Source organism: Notamacropus eugenii, chromosome 1 (genome assembly GCF_028372415.1).
Source record: "Notamacropus eugenii isolate mMacEug1 chromosome 1, mMacEug1.pri_v2, whole genome shotgun sequence".
NCBI classification, from domain to species: Eukaryota; Metazoa; Chordata; class Mammalia; order Diprotodontia; family Macropodidae; genus Notamacropus; species Notamacropus eugenii.
This window is the reverse complement of record NC_092872.1, coordinates 161,036,818-161,060,697: the sequence shown is the minus strand read 5'-3', so window position 1 is coordinate 161,060,697 and position 23,880 is coordinate 161,036,818. Positions and strand designations below refer to the sequence as shown.

Below are 23,880 nucleotides of genomic sequence, written 5' to 3'. Positions count from 1 at the left end.
ACAACGTCTGCCCTTTGTATCAAATTCTCAAATGTTCTCAAACGTCCCTTTATACGCATGAACCCTTATGCAGGAAACATAGATGGGTTTTCACGATTGTGTTCGGTTAATATATGTTTTTGGATTGCTGAGCATGAATTAGGTCAGAGAGACAGCATGACTAATTATCGAATACAAGATGCTGAAAGACTTGAGAGTTCGAAAAGAAAGGGAAGCAAAGAATTTAAAGACCAGATTGAAAAACATAAAATTGTCAGAGCCATTAGAGTAGTACAGAGGAGGAAATAATGAGCTTGACTGCTCATGTAAAGTATGAGAAAATAGTAGAAGCAACAAAAATTGGAGTTATTGTAGTATTGCTGGGAACAGCAGCATATTCTTACCCAGGGAAGGCAGAAGTGAAGCATGGTCATCAGGCTCTGCCCCTTTCCTCAAACCCTTTGCCCACATATCCAAGTTATGAAGTGGGATATGGAGAAACAATATATATATCTTGTATATATTAACAATATGTTTATATAGCAAAGATAAACTTCTCTTAAACTGTAAAGATTCCTTTACCAGAAGCTACATAGGAGTGATACAGTAGCTCTCTACTACATCTGGGTCTGAAATGAGATGAAGCTAAGGAGACTGACTCTTCTGTGATCTGAATGAGATATTCTGGTCTCAAAATTCAGACTTCAGCTCAACAGTTTGATAGAATTTTATTGTGGCTTCCAAATTTCTGTATGGAAGAAAAAATATTTCAGAAAGAGTATTGTAGACATTGTGTCTGGTGACCATGATGATATATATATGCAATAGTTAGTAAAAAAAAAAAAAAGAAAGAAAGAAAAGAAAAAAGAAAAAAAAAGAACACTGGTTAGAATGTATTAGAAGGCATGGTCTTTGTGGGGCAAGAATACATCAGCATGATGTAATGGAAAAACATTGGATTTGCACTTATGTATAATGGATGCTATTTTAGAACTTTTCCCCCTTTCCTCATTATCTGGCTAATTTTTTAAATTTTAATTACAAACACTTATTACTTTTAAATACAGCAAACTCATTGAGTGATTTAACAATAGGTATTTTCTAAGTAAAGCAATAGCTTTACCATTAGCAAAATTCCATTCAGTTTGAAAAAGACATGGAAGATTAATGGAATGGATATCACATTGCTTTAGATTCTAGAAGGAAGAGATCAACTCTTGAGCTTCCTTATATGGGTTATCCATTTTTGTCAATCATAAAGTCCTTGAGGTAGCAGATGGCTCAGATATCATAAAGTCTAATCACTATTACTATGAATTATCCTTGGTAATGTCTTAATATCTTATTGGTTTTCCACAGTTACCATATTTCTAGGCATTGATTGATCTGGGAGCCCAAACTACTTTAATATTAAACACAAAATTCTGAAGACAGTGAGATATGGTGAAAAGAGTCTAGTCCTGGAATCAGAGGTCTGGATTCCAATGCTGCCATTGATTTTTACCTGTGTGACCATAATCATCCCCTTTGGGTCTTTCTATGCAAAATGGGAAGTTTGAACTGCTGGCCTCTGAGATTCCTTTCAGCTTTATTTATAATCCTAGGATTTATACTGAGGAGGAACTCCACATTGTTTATATTTTTGCCTTTGTAACTATTTGAAATGTCTTCATCAGTTGTTTGAGGCTCTCCTTACCTTGTGTAGCCATTGACATTAAATAACATTAAATGAATTAACTCAGTGACCATAAAAGATTTTCTAGTAACCTATAATTTCCCATAAGTCTCTTCTATATATGTCCCTAATATTTGGCCAGATCAATTATACTGGAATGACTTTATATTAACTAATCCTGTTGACTGGCAGTGAGATTTAACTTAGAATACAAAAAGAATCGAAATATGTAAAAGTGATGATCTCAAAGTGAGGCTGCTTCACTAAACTACATAGAAAAATACATATAGTATGTCATATAGGTATAGGCATAACTGTATTCACATATGTCAATGTGTGTACTTCTACATATTTTGTTTAAAAAAATCTTTGCCTGATTCATCTTACTCTATCATAAGCGTGAAGTGGAATAAATTTGTAAAATATTTTTCTTTCTCTCTTAGGAATCTGAGAAAAAAGGTATAATTGAAAGAATCTACATGGTGCAAGACATTATTACCACCGTTCAAAATGTCTTGGAGGAAATGGCATCTTTTGGAGAACGTATTAAAAAGTAAGTGTTGTAAAATAACTTGTTCAAATGGTTAAGGCCCAAGACAATGTGACTCAATTATGCTGCAGATAATATTCAGCTAAATGTAAGAAAAATTTTGCTTTCTGGAACCCCTTTTGACTTTGGATGGTTCATGACTAGAAGTGTGTACGCCTCACAATGTCTTAGCTTACTTAGAAGTGACACAGGAAGCAAATTTGTTTTTTTACTAAATGTTCTGAGTTGGAACACAGGTGTCAGACTTGTTTCAGGGGTGCCCTGGAAAACTCTCAACTAGATTAAAATGTTAATTGGGAACTATTTGACAACATAAATAAAATTACAGTACAACATAGATAATGTTAACTTGTGGTTTTTAAATCAATATGCAGTCTGCAGGGATCAGGTTCTATTTGAGGTTGACTCAGAGAAGTAGAAATGTTATTTTGCTTCTGATTCTGTAGTTCCTGATGATCATTATTATTTTCTACCCTGAGCACCATGCCCAGTCTAATCTTCACTTGAACAGACTGTATTTTTATTCCCAGTGCTTAGTAAATTATGTGGCACACTATGAAGCATTTAATAAATGCTTGTTGACTGAATGAGAGGATTTTTCTGTCTCTTAATAGCAAAAGCCTGTTTCTTTTTCAAAAGCAAAGCTATGTCAGCCACAGTGTCCTTCATGATGTGCAGTGTGAGTGCTTGCTGCTAATAGTAGCCATAGTTTCTGATCTCTGTTATGTATACATGTGGATGAGGCATTGATTTTGACAGTGAAAAACAGTGAAAGACCACAACATACATCCTACCTGAAGAAGCTACTTAGTAAATAAAATATAAAATATGAAAATGAAAAACGGTAGTTGTCATTTTGTTCATTAGAGTACATACAATTTGGTAAATGTTTATTAACTCAGAAATCAAGGTAGCCTGGAGGTAACAAAGGCTAGTGAACTGAGAACTAGCCTTGAAATCAAGAACATTTAAGTTTAAGTCTTAACTTCTGATAATCATTTAACTTCCCAGTGCCCCAGGCTACTCTTTAAATTTGCAGGTCCCTGAGCTAGAGTTAATCTGCCTTAAAAGAAGGAGTTTTCTCCCCAAAAGTAAAGGTGATAGAGTGGAAGAAGTGTTGAATTTGGAACCAGAGGTTGTAGGTCTAAATTCTGGCTCTGATTCTTACCAACCTTGTGACCTGGGGAACTCTCAATACAATTCAGTGTCTTGTCTATAAAATAAAGATACTAATAGTTGAAATAAATCCCTTATAGGATCATTGTTAGAAATTTACTTGTAAACCATAAAATACCATGTTTAATTTTTAACTACTATTGTTCTTAACCTGAAACAACACATTCAAGTTATGAATACATTTTTCTACTGTTTTGTAACTCTCTTTTTCAGATAAATGTGTATAAATAGCCTCATTTTTCTATTACCATAATAAGTACCTTTTGGGGATTGGAAGTAAATTTTATTTTAATTTAATTCATATATTTTTCATCTGGTTATGACTTAAAAGAAGGAAAATGTTTTAAGAAAAGTAAGATTTTTACTCAAATCCATCATGAATTATCTTCCTCATCTTTTGTTAGGGACAAAAGTAATACTGACTGATATGCATTGGAATTAACCTCAGAAACATTTAACTTCCCGGAAGCACTAGTAGTAGGTAAAACAATAAAGTGGTAATGGTATAGAAGGAGCACCATCATGTAGGTGGCTGAGACTCTAATTGCTTTAATAACTTCCATGAACAAATATGTCCATTGAATGATTAAAGAAAACAGAGGAAAGACTTTTTTAAGAGGAAGACAGAAGAATGATTTAACAAAAATTTACAAGGGCTTTGAGGTTCTACCCTCCCTGTGCAGCTGTGGTGGCAATGTCTGAGACACATATTCCAGTCCATGAACAGGGTACTGTTCTGGCCAGCTGCAATACAGGAAGGCTTCTAAAGTGCTGCTACTATTAATTTGTTTGCCATTCATTTCGATAATAATGACCTTAAAGAGTCTTTGGGTATTAAAGTGGGATGTCATGTGTAACTCCATTGGAATTCCATTGTAATTTGGTGTTCATGAACCAGGAAAAGTTTCACCCAACTTTTCTGCAATTGATGGATCAACTGATTTAAGCAAAATCTTTGGAATATAAAAGCTTTTTATGCATGCATACTTTTCTAGTTATATGTAATATCAGAGATACTTTAGACTCTTCTTGTCATTACATTATAGTCATGACACAAATTTATAATGTGTTGAATTTTCATTTGATCCCTAGTATTTTAATTGTATTATATAATGTCTCAATCTAGAAGTATTTATTAAGCATCTAGTACATAATAACTAGCATTATATAGCATTTTAAGGCTTCCATAGTACTTTGCATATTTTATTTCCCTTGATCCTTACAATTCCCCTGCGAGACAAGAACAGTTATTATCTCCATTTTACAATTGAGGAAACTGAGACAAGTAAAGATTAAGTGACTTGCCCATGATCAAATAGCTAGTGGTTTTATAAACTTTAAAACAACACACTCTCTGTCTTTCCTCTCTCTCTGTCTCTGTCTCTGTCTCTCTCTCTTTCTCTCTCTCCATATATATATATATATATGTATATATATACATATATATGTATATATGTATATATGTTTGATTGCTTATCTTTATAAATAGGTGTTCAATAAATAATAATGAATTGTAAACTCCTTCAGGATACAGAATATTTCATTTTGGCCCTAGTATCTCTAATGTCTGGTTATGATTACTGTTATGTGAGTATGATACAATGGTCAAAGTATTGGACTTGGAAATGTGAAGAGGTGAAATCAAGTTCTGTTTCCATTGCTTGGGCCATTGTACCACTTCATTGTCACATACCAGAAGTTAGAGCTGGAACCTAAATCCCAGTCTTTGAAATCAAAACCAGAGTTATTTCTAAATATTATCTTATCATAGTAAAATGTACTGTCAGCCAAAATGGGGAATACAAAAAGTCAATGATACAGTCTCTGACTTTTAATTGGAGTGCAAAGACTACGTTTGCATACACATATGTATAAGTATACATAAATGGTACTGGTTTAAGGCAAAGAAGTGTAAAAATATTGGGACATATAAGTGCTGGCAAGATACAGCAGACAAAGTAATCATTGTTGGTAGGGGTGGTCAAGGATGGGTGATGGAGCAGGCATGACTTGAAGTAGGCCTTCAAAATAAGGAGGAACTTGTTAGGCATGGATGGAACTCTATGGTGTTCCGGATAGACAAAACTGATACAAAGACTCTATCAGTATAAGTAAGATATGCCTATTGGTAGTGAATAGACAAACATTGAATTTCTATTCCAAAATAGCAGAAGATGAGTTTGGAAAGGCAGATTGGAAACAGAAGAGACAACCTTAAATTTTAGGCTAAGGAATTTAAGCTTGATACTATTGGCAGTGAAGAATGTTTTATATGACAATAATAATGATGAAAACAATAGTATTTATATAACACTTTAAAGTTTACAAAGCACTTTACAAATATCTCATTTTATCCTGACCACAACCCTGGGAATGAAGTACTATTAATGTCCTCATTTTACAGCTGAGGAAACTGAGACAGGAAGAGGTTAAGTAAGTTGCTCAGACTTTTAAATAGAGGATTAACTTGAAGGAATATGCCATTAGAGGTTAGAGTGCTACTCTACCACAAAAGAGTAAGAATTCCAATTCTACTTCTGATACTTGCTGGCTCTGCGACCACAGGCAAATCACATGATCTCTCTGAGTCTCAATTTCCTCAGATGTAATAAGATGTGTTCCCCCCCCCACAAGGTCATTTTGAGGTTCTAATGAAATCCCATGTAAAGCATTTTGCAAACTCTAAAGTGATTATGTACAAATATTCTCATCGTCGTTATCATTATTTAAGTCTTTTAGAAAGATCAATCTGCAAAAATTGTATAAAGAGAAATTAGTGGTGAGAAAGCCAAAGAGATTGTTTTAAGGCAAGTATGAGGGGCAGAAGTATGTGATAAACTAGAAATAGAAAAAAAAAAGAGAACTGATATAGGAGATTTTAAGGAGGAAAAATTTGTAGGACCATAGGACTGTGGTGACTGAAAGTAGATATGAGAATTCACTTTGGAGGGAGGAAATCAGACTAGTTTCTGTGCCTGGGGAACCAGAAAAAATGATGATGCCACCTGTGATTCGTTCTACAAAACATGTACTTTCAATTATTTTGCAAAAAAATGTAAAGGAATATTCCCTAATCCATTCAGATTCCTATGTTGCCTTTCTTTGCAACCAAGTGCTCTGCTTCTGTCCATTATAATTGTGGAAGGAGATCTAGTCAATGGAAAGAACTGTGTCTCAGTTATATACCTGTGAAAGTTATAAAGCTATTTATTCTATTGGGAATATTTATTGAGGGTGGAATTGTATTCAGCCAAACACTCACTCTCAGTTAAAGTTTTTAGGTCTTTCTTGTGAGTGGATATTTGGAGTTCTAAATGCAAAAGATATTTGATATAGAATGTAAAATAATCATATGAATATACTTGTTCCTTAGTATTTATTGCCAAAAATACATAACTAAAATAGGAATGGAAATAAAGAACCAGAAGACATCCTAGGAAATAACTCTTCTAAACCCCAATGTCAAAGCAGGTCTATCTCTAAACCTTCAAAGACAGTGCATTTCATCCTACTGTTAAGGCTTACTAGGAGCAGATGGCAACTTTGTCTAGGATAATTACCATTATTGTCAAAGCATGCTCTTGTGAATGGACAGTTCCATAAATGTAAAACTACCAGTTCTCTGACAGTCATCTTTCTAAGTGTTCCCTTTGCTTTTCAGAAAAACATCTCTTTCATTTGCTTAAAAGGAAATTTCAAGTTTGTGTGAATCTCAAGTAGAGCTTGGCATAAAGTAAACACTTAATAGATACTTGATAGATTGATATTCCAAGATGAATGCAATGTGATACTAAATATTTCAGAAGTATCTTTATTAAATTCCTCATTTTTCTACAGCACATTTAACTGGACAGTCCCATTCCTCTCTGGACTGGCCTGTTTAGCACTGGCAGCAGCCACCATTACATTGTACTTCATACCGCTGCGCTACATCATTTTAATATGGGGTAAGTTCTGCTGGATTCTTCTCTCTCATTGAGTTTCAAGAAACAATACAATTAACTCACATGGTAATTACGGACTATGAAATTTAACTATGCTATTGTTGACAATTAAATACAAGATTATAAAAATCACCTAAAGGAAAACATTTTCAGGACCTCCTTGAAATAATCAGTTACCCAGAAGGTCATTGAATGAGTGTATATGTATTCATAGATCTCATGCATACTATTGAACAAATATATATTATATATTTGCATATTATTGCATATATTGCATTATATATTGCATATATTTGCATTATATATTTGCATATATGTATGATAGATGTGTATTATATACAATACACACATCATACATATATACCTATACATGTATTCACATACACATATATTTCTTGTACATATATATGCATATACATCTTTCCATCCATATATGTACATATGTATGTGTATATGTGTGTATGTGTATATATATATATATATATATATATATATATATATATATATATATATATATATACATATATATATATTTCTTGTGCTTTGTCCCTTTGGGTTTTCACAGTTATAAATGCCCTAGAATAAAATACAGCTGAGTTTGCACATCTTTGCAGGAAGCTTAGTTGTTCACATATTGAAAGAACACTTAATATATGCCCTCTGCATAATATAAAAGTAAATCTGGACCCTTCTAAGGGTTTTCCCAATACTTCATCTCTCTCTGAAGGAAAAACAAAATAAACTAACACAGTCTTTAAGTCCAGAAACATTTAAAGAAATAATCTGTGCCTCCCTGACTAATGCCTCAAAGACGAGGAAACTATTTATAGGAAGAGGAAGAAAAAAAAAAGATAACTATTGTATATATGTACAGCTCTATTGATTTTTTTCTGTTTTTTAGAAAAAGAAATGGCAAATATGTAGGAGATTTTAGCACTGGTTTGAATACTCTTCGTAAACTACGATTTAGTACTCTTGGTAATAAACAACACTGGGCATAGCCTCTGGTTAAGCTCTGTGTCGTGATGTGATATGAAAAGAACTCATTGCAGGATTTTTTTTTAACATGTTGGGGAAGCCAGTTAACTTTGAAAGATATTCTGAGCTTTGACCCAAATTTCTAACTGAACCTTTTTCATTGGAATTCTATCAATCATTACTTCTCAATGCCAAAACCCTATGGCTCCCGCAGTTATCTAGTCTCTTGCCACTTTTGGCATTCTTCAGATTCTCTGACTTTGAGGAAAGCCATACAGATGGGACAGTATGCTCTGGGAAGCATTAGTGTCTAAGATGTGGAAGCTTTTTTCTAAGAAAGAGCAAGGTTCAGCAAAAGCTGTTAAATCCATAACTTTATTAGAAAGGAACATATATAGACCTCAGATAGAATTCTTTAAAATGAAATTTTGCTTGGCTTTGAAAGAAATGATAATAAGGGCTTTTGGAAATGGGGAGACTATTGGGGGATGAATTAAAGTTCATCTTACTTATCCACTCTCTATTTATGCCATACTTGTACATGGGTAGCCCCTTACAATTTTTCTTTTATGTGTTTTTTCTAGTCAAGGAAGCTTAATCAGCATTTGTCCTTATTGACCTTAATTCTTTCTGCTTCTCTTCTCACATTTACCAAAATCACTTGAAAAAGATTTTTCAAGGTTCTGGCTACTCCTCCCTTTAATTTGGCTTAATATGAACTTAGATTGTTATCAATGAATGCTGCAGAGGGACCACATGACTCTTTGTTATAACACAAGGTATTGATATTGATCCCTTGATCATTGTGTGCAGTCCTTTAATATGGTTCATCATTTATTGATTATACTGTTTAGGACAAAAATCACAAGCTTTATAATAGGTTATTAATTGCTTCTTCTCATTCTTCTAGGCCTACTATGCTATCAGAGAATATTAAATTTCTTATAGTAGTACTCATCCTTTACAAAGGTATCTTGTTATAATCTTTTTTCCCTTATTTTTTAATGAGGAGAAAAATATTACTTCAATATTATTTTTGTCAGGAAAACTGCTAGCCTTCCATGCATGTTCAAAATGATAATTAAGTATCCTGCTGGGACTCTCTTCCTCCCTCATTTTGAAGGTTAGAATATTCTAGTGTGTAAGATTCACACAGTATTTACTCTAGTATCATGTACAGTATATAAACATTTTCCATTATGTCTATAATAATAAGCTAATTTCCAGAAATCACCCAGGAAATTTGTTCTCACTATTCATTACATGATGCATTTTTTGCCTTGTTAAATTGTAAATTTCTTAAGGACAGAAACATGTCCTGTTCTTCCTTTGTACACTTCCTTTTTTCCAGTATAGTGCAATACGCATGACAAATTCTTACTACATTCTTTTTAAATGTGAATGAGGTATTTATGTGTCATGGGACCAACAAGATGGCAAATTAGACACTTTCTCTACCTCCTACTTACTAATGCTCTAAAAAAGTATGTGTGTATATAAATATATATATATGGAGAGAGAGATATGTGCATACATGTGTGTATGTGAGTGCACACATATGTATATGTGTGTATATATATAGGTATGAATATGTATACATATCATATATAGTACAGTTACAGGACAAAAACCCACATGACAAAAAAGATTAGACTAAGAGAAAAAAGAGCAGCCTATTTTTCTTGGTGTGTATTACCTTTAATCAAGGAAAGCCCACCTGTTCTTAAATGTCTAAATTCTCCTAAGTGTGCATTTGGTCATGAAAATTTGTCTTTAATGCTTTCGTTAGGCCAACCAAGTCATAGCTATGGTTGTAACATAGTTTATCAAAGTAGTATATCTTGTCTCTTAGCTTTTTTTTCTTTTGATTGAATTTTCTGAATATCTTACAGTGAATTACTATTTATTTCTACTTTTTTTCTGGAGCTCATCTTTCTTAAAGAATGTTCTTAATTCTCCTGGGTTTCTGACTACTTACTCATTTTCTTTTTCCTTCATTGATACTTCTTTGCTTCTTCCTCCCTCTATGTAGTTACTGGGTACTGTTCTTGTCCTTCAATTCTCTTTGTCTCCAGTGATATCAAATGATCTCAAAAGAAATTTAGGTTTGATGTCAGGAAACAATGACAAACTCAACTGTCCAAAAATAGAATGGGCTTCCTTGAGATTTTGCATTTTTCTTTATTGGAAGTCTCAAAGTGTCGGCTAAGTGATCAAATATCAGATATGTTATAGTGAAGATTTCTTTCAATTGTGATGGTTTGGGCCAGAATCTATGCTAGCTTGAGTTAACTTCCCCAACTAGGGTTATTTGGAGCCAAGATTTTGAGGAACAGACCAGGGCATTTTGAGTTATAGTCTGACCTAATAGTTAGCTTTCGCCCTTTTGTTAAAGAGTATAAGGATGACCCTATGGGATCAAGAAATGTTTCTAAGATGTCATTTAAACCTCCTTGTGATATGTTTTTACCTCCTTGTAGGCTACATTTCTCTGTGGATGATGAAGTGTGTAGTAAAGTATTTTTTTTTAATCTTAATACTCAGGCTCTGAGTGATCCATTGCATTAGATATAGAAATCTTCTCAGGATCTACATGTTGCATTAGATGGCCATTGAGTTCCCTTCCAATTCTCTAATGTTATGAATACTCAGAGAGGAGAAAGTATTCAATAGGACAAGATAGCCAGGATCTTTTTTCATTTATCTTTGTGTCTCCCTCAGTGTCCACCACACTACCTTCAATGTAGGCTCTGAAATTATTTGAATTGTGCTAAAATATAGAAATATAGGCTCTCAGAGTTAGAAAGGATTCCAGGGATCTTATAATCTATCCTTTACATTATGGAATCCCTTTAATGAGAATCCATTTTAAAAAATGATAATGCAGCTTCTCCTTGAAGACATGTAGATGGTGAGCTCAGTCCTTCTCAAGACAGACCATTACCCTTGTGAACAAATTTAATTCTAAGGATTTTCCTTACCTTGAGCCAAGAGAAAACTCTCAGCAACTCACTACTCCTAGTTTTGCCTTCTGGTATTAAGCTAAACTCAAAAACTCTTTAGATATTTGAAAACAAATCTTATATCCACACCTCCAACCCAATAAGATGCATCTTATCCAGGCTTACACTACCCAGTTCTTCCCATATGGCACAGTTTCAAGTCCCTTTACCATCTGGTCACTCTCTTCTAAGTATATCCCAGCTTGTCAATGTCCATTCTAAAATATTATTCTCAAAACTGAACACAATAATCCATATGTGATCCAACTGACAGGTCCAACCTCCATCATTATACAGTCTATGATTACGTTAATTCAGCTAACATTAGCATTAGCTTTTTTTGGCTGCCTCATCATATTGTTGATTCATTGAACTTGCAATCTACAAAAACACCAGTCTTTTTTTTTTTTTCACCTAAACTATAATCTAACTAGTTTTTCTCTCCCTTCCCTCACTCCCTGGGAAGATGATTCTTCTGATCCAGAAGCAAAATTTTTATTTATAAGTACCAAATTTTATCTTATTAGACTTGGCTCATTGTCTCTAGCCCATTTCAATTTTGTGAGATCTAGATTCTGTTTTTCTACGCCTTCAAATTTTTGTCTTACATTTGATAAACAACAATATTCTTTGAGCATTGACAAAAGTATTGTGTATCTCATGATCAAGAACGGATTCTTGTGGCAATGTGACATTAATCATAATTCTTTGGTTCTATGATAAGATTTAGATCTGGAAGAAACCTTATAATCTAGCCCACTTTACAAAGAAATTGTAGCCTAGTGATATTAATGGGCTTGTCCAAGATCAGTTGCAATACATAGTAAATATCAGACTTGGGATTCGAACATGATCCTGCCATTTAATTTACATAATTTACAATAATTTACATAATTTACAAAGCTGTATCATCATCTAGCTCACTAGTTTGTTTCACATTCTTATTAGACACAACCAAAATCCTTCCCAAAATTCAGGTATATTATATCTAAAGCATGATAGATAATGATCTAATGAATTAGTTTAGTCACCCTGTAAAAGGAAATGAGGTTAGACTGACTGAGATTAGAATGATCTTTTGGATGATCCCATGTCAGCTTGTAGTCATCTCAGTTTTCTTTTCTAAGTGCCAACAAAATATGTTTTATTAATAATCTAAAGTTATAAATTAAAAGCAAACTCACAAACTAGAGTGATAGAGAATGAAGTTTAACATCTTCCTTTCTTCATTAATAAGTCTCTTCCTAAAAACATTAGTGTAATTTTTTTCATGTGGATGTCACATCTTATAGTCAAGGAAGCTGAAAAATTGGGGCAGCATCACTCATGAACTTTAAAGACAACTCATGTTGTCTTTTTAATAACCCTTTCCCATATGAGGGAGGACTGAGGGAAATCCTGTCCTCTATCTCTACCTTCCTGTCCAAAATTCTGCCTTCTTTTAAATTAACATTGCCTTAGACCAGATGACATCATCTCTGTTCATTTTACATGCAAAGAATTTGTCCTCTCCAATCATTGTTTTACTTTGTTTTTGGATTTCAGTCTGCAATAAGCAATACGTCCTGGGAACCTTCATGGTAGCAAATATCTCCCTCTCTCTCTCTCCCTTCCAGAAAGTAATAACCCAATGCTACAATTCTTTTGTTTATCATAGTATATGACCTTAGATTCCCAATTCCCTGGGCTAAGCTAATTCTTCTATTCCAGGGCAAGAGTGGGCCCCTGTGTATTTGTAACTAGGACTATACTTGCCATTAATACTTATGAAAGTAGTGATATAAAGCTATTCCCAGGGGTGGTCTGAAGGTAGCCATGTGACTACAGAGAATCTGGTCTTTTTTTTCCACTCTGATTCTTTCCTTTAAAAAAAAAGACTTCATATACCTCCCTTTGTTGAGTTCTTACCATCAACCATCTTTCATAGGCTTGTAAACCCTTTCTGTATTGTTCATTTGCTAGTTTCCCAATAGAGTGAATCTTCACATTAGAAATTCCTATTCTCCTTGTTACACTGCTAAAGTATTCAAACTACATGCCTACAATGGGATCCTGTTTCCATCTGGGCTAGGCATTGGGAGCACTTTTTAATTTCCATAGCTTATCCTTATTCCTTATATTGTCTCAAGGGCTAACTTATCACTGCATCATTTGCCTTTCTTGATTCAAAATGACTGCTGGGTTTCTGACTCTTGGCCTCATACTGAAGAAATGATGTGACTAAGAAAAAATAATTAAGCCCACAAAACCTAATAAACTAAGGTGTGCTTTTGAAATGTTTGATCTCAGTTTTGTATATTTTTTTTATTCTAACTAAGCCTTTCAGTTTACTTCAGACAGCTTTGTTGCATTGTGGACAACTTCTGCCTTTATTGGTACATTTGAGCTGCTGTTCAGGTTTATAATCTTCTCAGTCACTAAGAATGCAGTGTTTTGATCGGTTGTGATATTATCCTTGCCTTGCTGTTCATTGTAAAGACTCCAGATGCGCACACTATATATAATTAACAATAGAAGATATATCTTTTCTCAATACGTCTTTGTCTCCCTTCATCGTTTTCCCTTGTCTGTTTTCTTTTGCCTAAAAAGCCCACAATTAAATTTCTTCAGACTAGCATAGTTGAGCATATTTTAGTTTAAAGAAGCTATGGGGAAATTTTAGCTAGAAGCATGAATTTTTCTGTGGGGGTAGAGGGAAAAAAAAACCCTGGTGGGAACAGCCTTTTGTCAAAGAAAAGGATACCATTATTGAGTAGCCTTTCACTGTCAAACCACCACATGATCCTGTATTTCTGGACAATGGTCAGTTCCTATTAGCTCTAGGGTAGTAAAACAGTTGTTAATCTCCCTTTCAGAATAAATGGAGGTTGGCTGTATGGGGGATAATAACACGGAGGAAACCAGAAGTAGAGATGAAACTGAAACGATATTTAATGCAATAAGAAAACATGAAACCTTTCATGTGTGTAGAAAAAGTTCAATAGATAAATGTTATTTCTAATTCTTTGTAAGAGCCTGAGTACGTACAAACTATGCATCCACTCAGTTATCGTTGAGACTGACAGGGACTTCAAATATGACCCATGTTAAACAAATATTCTATGGCAAAGCTTTGAAGACCACCTAGAATTTGTCCGTTTAAAGAAATCACATTTGCAACAAATGGAGATGACATTTGGTGAAAATAAGATAGTTTAGGAGCCACTAGTCATATACTGTGCCAGATACATTCTGAGAACAGGGGGAAATGGTGACAGTAGGTTGTAAAGGTTCTATCTCCTGTGGGGGAAAACACACATACAGGGAGAGTTTCGTCTGAACTTGCATGTTGATATAAGTTATAGACACCTCCGTGGGAGTTTGCAGCGTATTGACATCTTCAAGGTTGGTTCCACCTTCTAATTATCATCATCCAAATCCGAAATTAACATTCACTTCACTGCTGAGAAAACTAGAAGTGATATTGCAATGGTCCATAAATGAAGTTTGCACCCATGTTAAGATAATTTTCCGATAATAACTTTTCATAGTTTCTTACAAAATCAGGGCATAATCAATGTGCCAAGTTCTGTTCTATAGCAAATAGAACCTGTGAAAATTATTGAGGGGAAGAAGACTGGGGTGGGGGAGGATTTAAGAAAAAACAAAGCGAATAAACCAAGCAAACAAACAAAAAACCCCTCTCCTTTCCTTTTCCCTTCTCTCCCTCCCTCCCTAATCTCCTCTCCAATACATTTTGTCTAAAGCCATCAGGCAGGAACATGTTTGGGCTAATAAAGGCCTTTTCCCTTCTGGGACATTTGCTTTCATAGCAGAATAGGCTGTTAATCAGTATACTCCAAAAAAGCACATGAGCTCCACAGTTTCCGTTTGTGTACCTTCTATCCTGCTGCTGAGGCTGTAATGGGATTTTCACAACTAAAGCAAGCTGAGTTCTTTTTCTCTCTTTTCCCCCTTCCTTCCTCCAAAAAAAAGGGCATTTGTGAATGATTCCACATGACAGCAACATGTGCATGACTTGAGGTCTAGTAATTGTTTTCACACTAATTTTTACTTGTGAATTTCCCTCCCCACCCCCACTCTCATCACCTCTGTTCGGCCAAGGGAGTTTGCAAAAATATCAAAAAATAAAAAGGCCCTGTGTTTCTGGGTTTTGTTTTCTTTTTTTAGGCATAAATAAATTTACTAAGAAGCTTAGAAATCCCTATGCCATCGACAATAATGAGCTACTAGATTTCCTCTCCAGGGTACCATCTGATGTTCAAAAGGTAAGTAATGAATGACCACCACCAACAGGGGCATCAGGCAGCAGTAGCATTGCCCGCCACTGGGAAGGAAGAATACAATGAGCAAGCTTTTTGAATAAGACAGATAAGAAATCAGAAAATCCATAAAGGGAGATGGTTAGCAGGGGAGGCGGCTACAAAACCTTTGTCAAAAGCATAAGATGATTGTGGAAAATTATCCTGAAAAAGAGCTGCTTAGAAATGATCTGGAGCTCACGGCGAGTGGCCGCCAAGCAATGTTTTTCTCACCTTTTTGCTCTCTGGCTTCCCTGAAGGGGATAAAATACACTCAGTAAGTGACGGAGACAGAGATACAAAGCCTGTGGAGGTTTTACTTATTTTTTCCCACTTCCAGATGAAGAGATGTTGGGAGGAGGGGGATAATTCTTTTCATTTTGTGCTTGCCACGATTATCTGCTTGGTGGGGATAAACTCCCATGTTTTTCTTCTGTAGACCTAGGAGTCCACAGTCATAGAAAATGATAGAGCTAGGACAGAGCACAGACATCACCTAGTCTAACCTTGTGTTCTAGATGAGGTAACTGTTGACTTGAAAGGTTGGTCAAAGGGGCAAACAGTGTAGGTGATAATGTAAATCCATATTATTTATTCCCTTAAAGCTAGCAGATACATGACCATAGAACAAGAAAGAAACTGCTGACTGACCAATACAAGAATGAGAAGGTTTAAATATACTTTACCATGAGAAAGGAATTTTCTTAATTTTACAAGTTGTGAACACAGTGAGACAAGACCATTGACAAGGTAGAGTCCTTTGGAAATTAGGATACTAGGACCTGTTTTTCTCTCTCTGCATATCAAGATAAGAAGAAACTCACTACTCTGATTGCAGGCATCTTATCATAAACTGATCTTGGAAGTTGCTGACACAGGAAAGGATATTTTTAGAGCAAACCAAAGTAATCTTATTGATTACTTCAGGCTTTTATTAAAGTCCAAAATGATATTAAATGGTTATCAAAACTGAGGTCTAAGGAGTTGGGGCAAAGTCAAGGAAACATGAAATTCGCGAGAGAGATGGGACTAGAATTCAGTTCTCCTGAATCTATTAAATTCTAAGCCCCATTTACTCCTAATAAGTATGAACTAAGGAACTGAAATTTGCTGAGATAAAAAAATCCAAGTAAGATATTGTATATACTAGTCTCATTTGATTGGCTAATCCTTCTCCTGACCTGCTGGGATCCTAGAGAAGAGGCAGTAAGCTTGTTGTTGGTGGGTTTGTTTTTAAATTTGTATTTTATTTTTTTTAATGGGAGCTATCACAGGTGCAGAACAAATAGAAGGTAGAGGGTTGGTGCTCAGGGAGACATTTTGTGGTAAATTTCAGGGAAGTAATCAAACAAATGAGCCATTATCTGAAAGAACCTAAATCAGGTCTTGTTTTTAATCTGTGAGAGATTATAAAATAATTGTCAATATACCCTCAGGCATGTTTGCATAAAATCATAACTTCAAAAGCCTTTAGACTTCTTTAAAGTGTTTGCAAATTGAGGAAAGAGCTCCTTGGTTGTTCCTATTCATTTTTCACTGTTATGTGATCAATATAAGTTCAATGTGCTTTAGTTTATCCCTTGACATTTATATTTGAAGGTAAAGATAGCCCAGTTCCTATTTGTGTAATATTTGAGATTTATATTAATGCCATTCCCTTAAATAGGTCTGTCCTCAGAAGTCATCCCTGAGTCCCTAAGGAAGTAGATGCTTTTTTCATTTATTTTCTTGTGAGAGAGTGTTCTGTGAGGTAGAATATACCATCCTAAGGGAGTTTGGCACAAACACCAAAAATAGAGAGCACATGGGGCATGTAATACAATATCATAATTAAAGCCATTCCACCATGCATAGCTCAGAACTCCTGCTTTGGACCACTTTGTGCTCACAGTTCACCATCACTCGTGTAGCTACTTGTAAGTGCAATTCTCTAATCCTCCTAGTAGTTGAAATTCCCATCAAAACTACTCAGTGACATATCTGTACGCAGACTAAGGACTGATGCTCATAGCATTAAGACCAGTTTGTTGCTGGTACAAGTATAGTGAAAGAGAATAACAGGGGATTAAGGGGAGATACACTGTACCATGAGTAAGAATCTCAGTACTTTTCAATAATACAATAGATAGTTTGCCACTAGGGACTCTACCATGGTCATATTTATCACATATGCTTTATCCATTACATTGTAAATGAAATTCATTTTAAACAGAAGTAGATATAATTCCTTGGACCAGTATCAGATTTGGCACTCTTTTTCCTTTGAGGAAAAATAAATATGTGTAATTTGCTGTTATTTTTCAAGTCTTGAGGTGGTCATTTAAAAATGAATAATTCTGAAAAAGTTGTCCTGCTGTACACTTAGACACACATGCTTTATAAATCCCCCAGAGACTGTTATTAAACTTACTTACAGGTCAATGCTGGCACACACAAAAATAATCTTGTAGTGCTGAGAGCAGGTAGAAACCCATGCATCTCATTAGAAAAATCTGCTTTTAATATTTTGGTTTCATGAAATGATGCATGACTTCTCAAATCCTTCCTGCAATTAATCCCCCATGTTCCTGTGTTTAGAAAATGATTCATTACTTTTGAACCTTCCTTAGTTTCCCTTGGTTTGTCCTTGGGGAGCCATTAACACACACTGTAGTGAGCTTGAGTTACCTAGCTGCAAACGTCATGTCTATTTGTTTTTACAGGTGCATTATGCTGAATTGAAACCATACAGCAATCACAGTCCCCTTAGGAAGAAACGGAGTGCTTTCTAGGACACATACCGACTTTGGAATGCAGCATCTCTTTTTTGGGTTTGGTTTAGGCCAACACTAAAACCATTAGTGTCCATATAATCATTCTGGAAGGGCATATTTATTTCACGTTCTCCCAATGATCCCCTATAGGAACTCCTGGAGTATTGGCATTGTTTTTTTGCACAGAGGATCAGCCCAATTGGAGGAAGCAATCCAGGAAATGTGCACAACTGTTCCATTCTCATTCTCAGAAGGACTGGAGTAAGACCTTCATTATCTTGGCTTCCCCATGGGAGAATGCCAATGGCTAGTTTGCCCAAGCACATCTAGACTTCATGGACTCAGGAGAAACTTTGACCTTTTAAGATTCCTCCAACAGATTTACCATTAAAATTTGAGAACTATTTTTTCCACCTTCATTTACATCATTGTCCACTCAAAGGTTCTGTTCTAATATATTTGATGCCCATCACCTTTTCAAATAATGTATCATTGAAAACATATATCTCATGATGACCACAATGGGGGAAAATAATGTCTTAGTAGCTATTATCTAGTTACAATTAACTTCTTGGTGCTGGATGCCACATGGCTCCATAAGGTCCATTGCTGGCAATGGACATGTCAGGAGCAACCAGTTTGAATAAATTAAAGAAATATCATCTTATGACCTACAAAGAGTTTATTTTCAATTGTCATTCCAATATTGTCTCATTGATTTTATCATCTTTTGCTTTTGCTTGTCAAAAAAGACTCAACACTACAGTTTTAGAAATGGTAGATTTTTAAAATGTGAGTGAGGGGACAACAACAAAAAATGATTAGGTCTCTAGTAATTAAAATGATTTCTTCCAGTACTTGATTGCTCTATAAGTACATCTCTTCTAATGATCTCCTGCAGGGCCTTATGCTGACATGGATGTGCCACTGAATCTCCAAAGGCTATGTTAGCAAAACCCTAGTTCTGACAATTTCTACCAGGATGGAAAGGAAGGTTTAAGATCTGAGATTTAGAGGAAGAAGGATTCAGAGGTCATTCAGAGGTTCAGTAGCTTCATCATACTCACAAGATAATGGAGGCTCAGAGAGGTAGTATCAGAGGTTTGATATAAGTCCAGTTTTTATGGGCCTAGGGATAGATTGTATGTTTTTCATAGGACCAGCTTAGCTAAATTTATAGAGGCTCATCACTATGCTGGACAAAGGATGACAGATTTTGGTAGGGGGATGCAGAATGCCTCTAAAATTTCAGCTGTTAATTTTTACATGTACTGATGGAGCAGAAGTCCCACAACAGGAGGATTCTTGATCTTTGAAGAATCTTCCAAATTAGTTTAAAATCAGTCTATTGGTTTAAAAAAAAGAAAGAAAAAAGAAAGAAAGAAGGACGGAAGGAAGAAAAAAAGAAAGGAAGGAAGAAGATTTGTGCACTTAATTCAACACACATTTATTAAGCACCTATGACTGCCAGCAGTATGCTAGTCACTAGATATACTAAGACCAACAAACAAACAAACAAAAAGCCCCAGACGACATGGCTCCTGCCTTCAAAGAACTTATATGCTATTGGATGTAATTTATAGACTTCTTGATGTTGGCTTTCTAGTACTGGATCAAGAATTCCTGTTCTGATCATATGTAATGAGCACAATAAGAATTTGTCCTAAAATTCTACTGTGGGTCAGGAAGTAAAAGCAATGTAAGAATAGAAAATAATCTCTACCTGTATGCCCATCTATCTCCACAAAGTTACAGAACATTTATTCCCTTCCCAGATAATTAACAGTTCTTATTTTGTTATAATGTAGAATTAAATGGAATCATCTCTTTTCAAATGAAATTTAAGTTTATAAAAATGTATTTTGTTGACACGTAACTTTGTAAGTGTCATTTTGTATATGTGTATAAAACTAAGTTGGAAAACAAACTAGACTTGATTTAATAGTTTTAGTATTTTTCTAGGTTGTAATTTAATAATCTTCAAACGAAATATTTATGAAAAATGCCAAAGATACTAAACCTTATCATCCCGTGTCTGTTTTTCTTCATATTGTATCTTTCCTGGGTTGCCTTTCTGGCTGAGCCAGATTTCTGCATGATTTGATTTACTTCAAGTTAATGAAGCTAGTTGGAGAGAGCTTTGTAAAAATTACAGAAGCTTCAGTAAAGCTCTTACTTGTACGTACAATAGATACCCAAGGATCTCTTTTGTTCAACCAGTTACTCAATCTTCTGTGTAAACAATGCCTCATTGTCTCTCTCCCAACTATCATCTAGTTTATCATAGACTGTCATTTTGTAAGGACCTAAGGCAGACATTTTTAAACAGACATGTGAGATCTGATCAGTCATTTCAATGAAAAATTTCAGCAGTCAAATAACCCCCTATTTATTCAGAAGGAGAACCAGTATTTTATCAGCATTCTTCTGTATAGGATTTTCAAAATGAAATAATTTACTAGTCAGAAAGCATGGTAAATTGGGCTTTTTTACCCTTACCAACTCTGAGACTCATTCATTGCATTAGGTGAGCATGCAAGGAAGGTACTCTTTAAATAAGCCTGGTGAGCAAAATACTTGAAATATATTATCTGATAAAGGATCTTTTTGTTATTTAAATAAGCAGACATTAGAAGTCAACCAACATTTGATTAGAAAGTAGTGGATGTTTAATGTCAGTCATCAGAAATGACCTTTGTGTTGATATTAATGTTTTCTAGATTTATGATCACATTATATGGGTACTCCTTCCAATCATGCAAATTATAACCTATCCACACCTGCCTTTGGAAATCTTGAACCTATCTTCCCATAAAACCAGCATAGAAATTCCACCCAAAGTACAGAGGCTACCAATGCTTTCTTTTGACAACACGTGAACATCAGTAGAGGATGCAGGCTATCTATTAGTTAACCCTCTCTCTTTAATTGTGACTGCTAGGTGGGACAGTGGATAGAGTTCTAGGCTTGGAATCAGGAAGTCTCATCTTCATGAGTTCAAACCTGGTTTCAGATATTTTCTAGCTCTATGACCCTGAGCAAGTCACTTAACTCTGTTTGCCTTAGTTCTTCTTCTGTAAAATGAGCTAGAAAAGGAAATGGCAAATTGCTTCAGCATCTTTGCCATGAAAACCTCAAATGGCATCATGAGGAGTTGGATGTGACCAAATAGCAGCAGCTTAAACTATGACTGGTCCATTGTTTTTTCTCAGTCCTACATTTCTCTGACAGCATACTTTATATCACTTCTATATAATTTTTCTTTTGTGATGTGCTACATGGGAATTAAGAAGATGGGCTTTCGTTTCAGAAAGAAGGAGGAGGGGAACATTTCTTCTCCTTGATTTCTATGTTTCTGTCTGGCATAAGAAGTAATATGGCACAGTGGAAAGAGCACTGGGTCTAAAGTTGGAGGTTCCAGAGTCAAATTCTACTCTCCCACTTTGTATTGTATGAACTTAAGCAAATAATTTAGCATCCAATGAGTTCATATTCTTCATCTATAAAATTAAAGGATTGAACTAGAGATCAGAACTTCTTAATGTTTTTCCACTCACAACCTCCCCTGCACCCTTTTCTTGTTTCCACAGAGTTTGTGGTGCTGCGTGGGCATGACAACACACAAAGTGAGCATGTTGTATGTTCAGAACTGAGGCTGCAGCAGAGTTGTGTGATGTAACACAGGCAAGCACTGCCAGAAGCACATAGGATGATGCATTATGCATTTGATTTTAAATTAATTTTTGGTTACATGTTCAGAAACCTTTTACCCTTTGCCAAAATTTTCACAACCCCATAAAGGGTTGTGACCCACCGTTTAAGAAGCACTAGACTTAGATAACCTCCATTATAACTCTAGATCTATGATTTTGTGATCCAGAATGGGTGAACTCTATGTTTTACTGTTCCAACTTCACAACTATTCATTAGAATGTAAATTTCTTGAGAGGAGGGATTTTCATTCTTTATATTTGTATCTCCACCATTTATTACCTGATATATAATGGGTGCCTAATAAATGCTTGCTGATTGAATGATTTGCACATTTTACTTTGGAAAATAGGTATTTTTTCATTCACTTAATTTTCCCAAAGTGCATGGTTAGACTAGAGAGCATTTGAGTGCTTGCAGAACCTCTTAATGAAATCCATAATGTTTGATGCAGTCAGTATTATACACAAGTAGGGTTATATGAAAAATGTTTTTTATTTCAAAGGTAAACACCTTTGTCATGCATACATTTCCCTACTTTATACCTCACTTGCTTCTTAAGGGCAAGGACTGGAGTTTTGTATTCTCTGCCTTTCGTGAAATTATGTGATTGTAAGGATATAATCTCCTATGAAAAATCATTTGGAAAAGGCTCCCTGTTCTCTTCATTTTCATCAAGCATATCCTTAATGTGTGTGTGGGAACTTCCACCATAAAAATGTTCAATAGATGGCAAAGTAGCCATTTGGTTCAGTAGTTACTGACACTTTCAGTTGCCTTATTTGGTAATGAGATCTAAAATTCTTTTTCTTTGTCTTTAGCAGGTTCCTTTCTTTCCAATCCCTTGACAGTCCAATTCCTTAACATCTTCAAAACTGTATCACCTTGGATCTCCTCTGTATGTGTTTCTTCTGGTGTAGCTGGTTTCCCTATCTTTGTTTTCTTCAGTACCATTTATACTTTTTTGCATATCACATCAAAGACTGTAATGTTGAATCCAAATGTGATGTCTCTATCACCCTTCATGGTGATATTATATATATCTTTAGCATTTTTCATCTATGGATTGTTGTCCTTGTTTCTATGTTTAAATGGCCTAACTGCTTAATAGAATCTCTTGACTAGCTTTCTTTAAGTTATTTTCCACCTCAAATTCTTCTCATTTTATAAAGGTGATCTTGCTAATAACCTTCTGCCATTCTTCCTGTAACAAACAAATTTTATTCTAAGCCAGTGTATATACATTGTATATTATAGCTCTCCACTTGGCAAAGAGATAAAGTATTTTCTGGCTGAAATTATTCTAGCCTCTTTTGGTCTCACTCCAGTCAATTTACATTGGTTAAACTTCTTTAGGAAATTGCTAGTGCTTGTCCTTCCATTCATTGACCGTTTTTGTCATTACCAGATAGTTTAAGTAAATCATATTGGAATTGTTGTAATTATACTCCATGGCTTATTCTCACTTTTATTCTCTAAGTTTTTATGAAATTTACTCTAAGAAATTGATTGTGTATAGTTAGTTCATTTGGAATTGACTCATATGTCAGAAATGGATGGTTCTCTTAGAACTGAAGACCATTTCCATAGATTACTTTAACCCAAAACGGAATCAACATATGACCATCCCACTGATGATAAAATTCTTGCTACTTAGCTCTTTTGGTCTTCAGAAGAAGACATAGTTTATTGACAGATCATATAGCATGGTAGATCCTATCAAAATGTGATAACATAGCTATTGAGAATCTAGGATCACTTCCATGCCTCAATGAGACACCAAAGTAAGACTTTGCAGACAGTTTCTAGAA

General features: G+C 35.0%; 1 protein-coding gene across 4 annotated transcripts in view; it reads left to right on the top strand.

The window, feature by feature from the left end:
• MCTP2 (multiple C2 and transmembrane domain containing 2) overlaps window positions 1-23,574 on the top strand; it is a 257,655-nt gene extending 234,081 nt beyond the window's left edge. For all 4 annotated transcript variants that reach the window (XM_072617275.1, XM_072617257.1, XM_072617266.1 and 1 more), the window contains 4 exons: window positions 2,098-2,207; window positions 7,218-7,327; window positions 15,475-15,572; window positions 18,308-23,574. In XM_072617275.1, the coding sequence (XP_072473376.1) occupies window positions 2,098-2,207; window positions 7,218-7,327; window positions 15,475-15,572; window positions 18,308-18,376 (387 nt within the window). In that variant the 3' untranslated portion in view covers window positions 18,377-23,574. The remainder of the gene's footprint in view (window positions 1-2,097; window positions 2,208-7,217; window positions 7,328-15,474; window positions 15,573-18,307) is intronic.
• Window positions 23,575-23,880: the final 306 nt, after the last annotated feature.